The following is a 2,512-nucleotide window of genomic DNA, read 5'->3' as shown; positions in this document are numbered from 1 at the left end:
AAAAAAAAAAAAAAGATAATAGGATATTACCTCTAGCTTAAACTATGGACATGTTGGATTTTAGATTCTAGAATGATCAGAGAATATCTGGTCATGAAAGGGAGGGGAAGAGACCTGGTTAAAACCTACAAGACCCTCCACCTGCTTTAGACTAGTCACAACCATATTGTAAACCTGACCTTGCGTGATAAAAAATTTTACAACATATAAGGTGTATCAAGGTTACAAAGACAGTTCTTCATGAATTATAATTTTAAAAAATACCAGCCGCTCCCTGATTCCGATCCCCAGAGGTGACTACTTTTCATACTTACAGTTGTTTCTTTGATTATTTTCTTCCATAATTCTAAGTAACATGCTTGGCCAGGTGCAGTGGCTCATGCCTATAATCCCAGCACTTTGGGAGGCCAAGGAGGAAGGATCACTTGAGGTCAGGAGTTTGAGACCAGTTTAGGCAACATAGCAAGACCTCCTCTCTACTTTATTTTTGTTATTTATTTATTTATTTTTGTTTTTGAGATAGAGTCTCCGCCTTTCACCCAGGTTGGAGTGCCATGGTACAATCTCAGCACACTGCAACCTCTGCCTCACAGGTTTAAGCAATTCCTGTGCCTCAGCCTCCTAAGAGGCTGGGATTACAGGCATGAGCCACCACACCTGGCTAATGTTTGCATTTTTAGTAGAGATGGGCTTTCACTATGTTGGCCAGGCTGGTCTCAAACTCCTGGCCTCTAGTGATCTGCCTGCCTCTGCCTCCCCAAAGTGCTGGTATTATAGGCGTGAGCCACCACACCCGGCCGCACCTTCCTGTTTTAACAGCTGCACTATGTTCTTGTGAGCTGGTGTCCTGTAATTCATGTAACCATCACCCACAGATGGACATCGCATCTTTAGCTCTTCCCCAGAACACTGCAGCGACTCTTGGACACATAGCTTTGCGCACACCTGTGGATATAACAGTGGCATACATGTGTAGAAGGGGGAGTTTCTGGAAAATGCCACTCTTTGAATCTCTGCCCAGCGTTTTCCTTGACTGTCTTCCTGGCAGGAGGAGTCTCGCTCCTGGTAACTGGGTTTTTAGGCGAGGGGACAGAGCTAGGATGGGCTGTTCCAGGGCTAAAATCACCTCACTGAGATCATTCAAAGTGCGTGTGTGTGTCCAGGTCTATAATACGCTGCGCCACGCCGTGGGGACCATGTATAGGAGCGAGGGCCCCCAGGTTTTCTACAAAGGCTTGGCCCCCACCTTGATCGCCATCTTCCCCTACGCCGGGCTGCAGTTCTCCTGCTACAGCTCCTTGAAGCACCTGTACAAGTGGGCCATGCCAGCCGAAGGAAAGAAAAATGGTGAGGCAGCCCTCACACGAGAGGGAACCCTCCCACCCCAGCTGCCAGAATGCCCTCTTCCAAATCACAAGGGAGCTAAAGTTCTGTCCAAATCAAGACTGTGGGTCTCTGTAGCCGGCTCTGTAATGTGGCAAACAAAGCAACTGCAGCTGCTTGGAGAGAACTTGATTCCTCCCAGCTCATGCCACACCCATCACTGGCATTACTGACATTTACTTCCCGTGATTGGTCATGGTTTTCATTTTTGTCAGAAGTCCAAATTGCAAATTGCTTGTTTTTTGGTTGAGGTTCTTTCGTTGCTTTTTCCAGGCAGGGGGAGCGGGAGGTGTGGGCAGGGGGAGGCTGGAGAGGGGTGGGGCATCCTGGTCCCTCTCCAGCCCTGAACTGAGTCATGCTGCAGAGCCTGAGGCCCACGTTGCCTCCAGCTGAGGGACTACGGCCTCCAGCCCTTCCAGCCCGGATCACTCCGCCAGAAATGGCTATGTCTGGCTCTTTGGCGTGGGAGGACCAGTGGAGTCAGATAGAAGTGCGCTTATGGGGTTTGGTTTGTGGTGGAGGATTAGCCCTGATGCCTTTTAAGTTGTCACCCATAGACTGCGTTTCTCTCATCCGGTCTCCCAATCCCACTTCTCTGGTTCAGAGAACCTCCAAAACCTGCTTTGTGGCAGTGGAGCTGGTGTCATCAGCAAGACCCTGACATATCCGCTGGACCTCTTCAAGAAGCGGCTACAGGTTGGAGGGTTCGAGCACGCCAGAGCTGCCTTTGGCCAGGTGAGCCATTCATTCCCGGGCAGACAGCTGTGACCCTTGCCATCACTGGGCACATGAGGGAACCAGTAGTCACCTGCTACCCATTGGGCAACATTACCCCTGGCCATGGCCCCTTCACCTCCAGTCTATCCCTGGAGATCCCCAAGCATGTGGGAAAGCTGCATGCGAGCCCTGGGTCCTGAGCACTGTGAGGATCTGGGCCAAGGACATATAGTGTCTGTTTTTGTTTTTGGTTTTTTTCTTTAAAATAGAGGCAGGGTCTCACTCTGTTTCCCCAGCTGGTCTTGAACACTCCTGACTCCACCTGCCAGTGTGCTGGGATTACAGGTGTGAGCCACTGCATCTAGCCCAGTTTCTGCTCTTAAAACATGTCCTGGCCGGGCGTGGTGGCTCA

The 2,512-nt window shown here is 50.2% G+C and overlaps 1 protein-coding gene across 3 annotated transcripts in view; it reads left to right on the top strand.

Annotated features, from left to right (window-relative positions):
• The window catches only part of SLC25A19 (solute carrier family 25 (mitochondrial thiamine pyrophosphate carrier), member 19), a 20,376-nt gene that overhangs the window by 13,467 nt on the left and 4,397 nt on the right, over positions 1-2,512 (top strand). For all 3 annotated transcript variants that reach the window (XM_011944848.1, XM_011944769.1, XM_011944925.1), the window contains 2 exons: positions 1,164-1,347; positions 1,988-2,118. In XM_011944848.1, the coding sequence (XP_011800238.1) occupies positions 1,164-1,347; positions 1,988-2,118 (315 nt within the window). The remainder of the gene's footprint in view (positions 1-1,163; positions 1,348-1,987; positions 2,119-2,512) is intronic.

The sequence above is a fragment of the Colobus angolensis genome, unplaced genomic scaffold, assembly GCF_000951035.1.
Source record: "Colobus angolensis palliatus isolate OR3802 unplaced genomic scaffold, Cang.pa_1.0 Scaffold1, whole genome shotgun sequence".
Taxonomy (NCBI): Eukaryota; Metazoa; Chordata; class Mammalia; order Primates; family Cercopithecidae; genus Colobus; species Colobus angolensis.
Note: the sequence above shows the minus strand (reverse complement) of the source record. Positions and strands in the feature narration are given on the sequence as shown.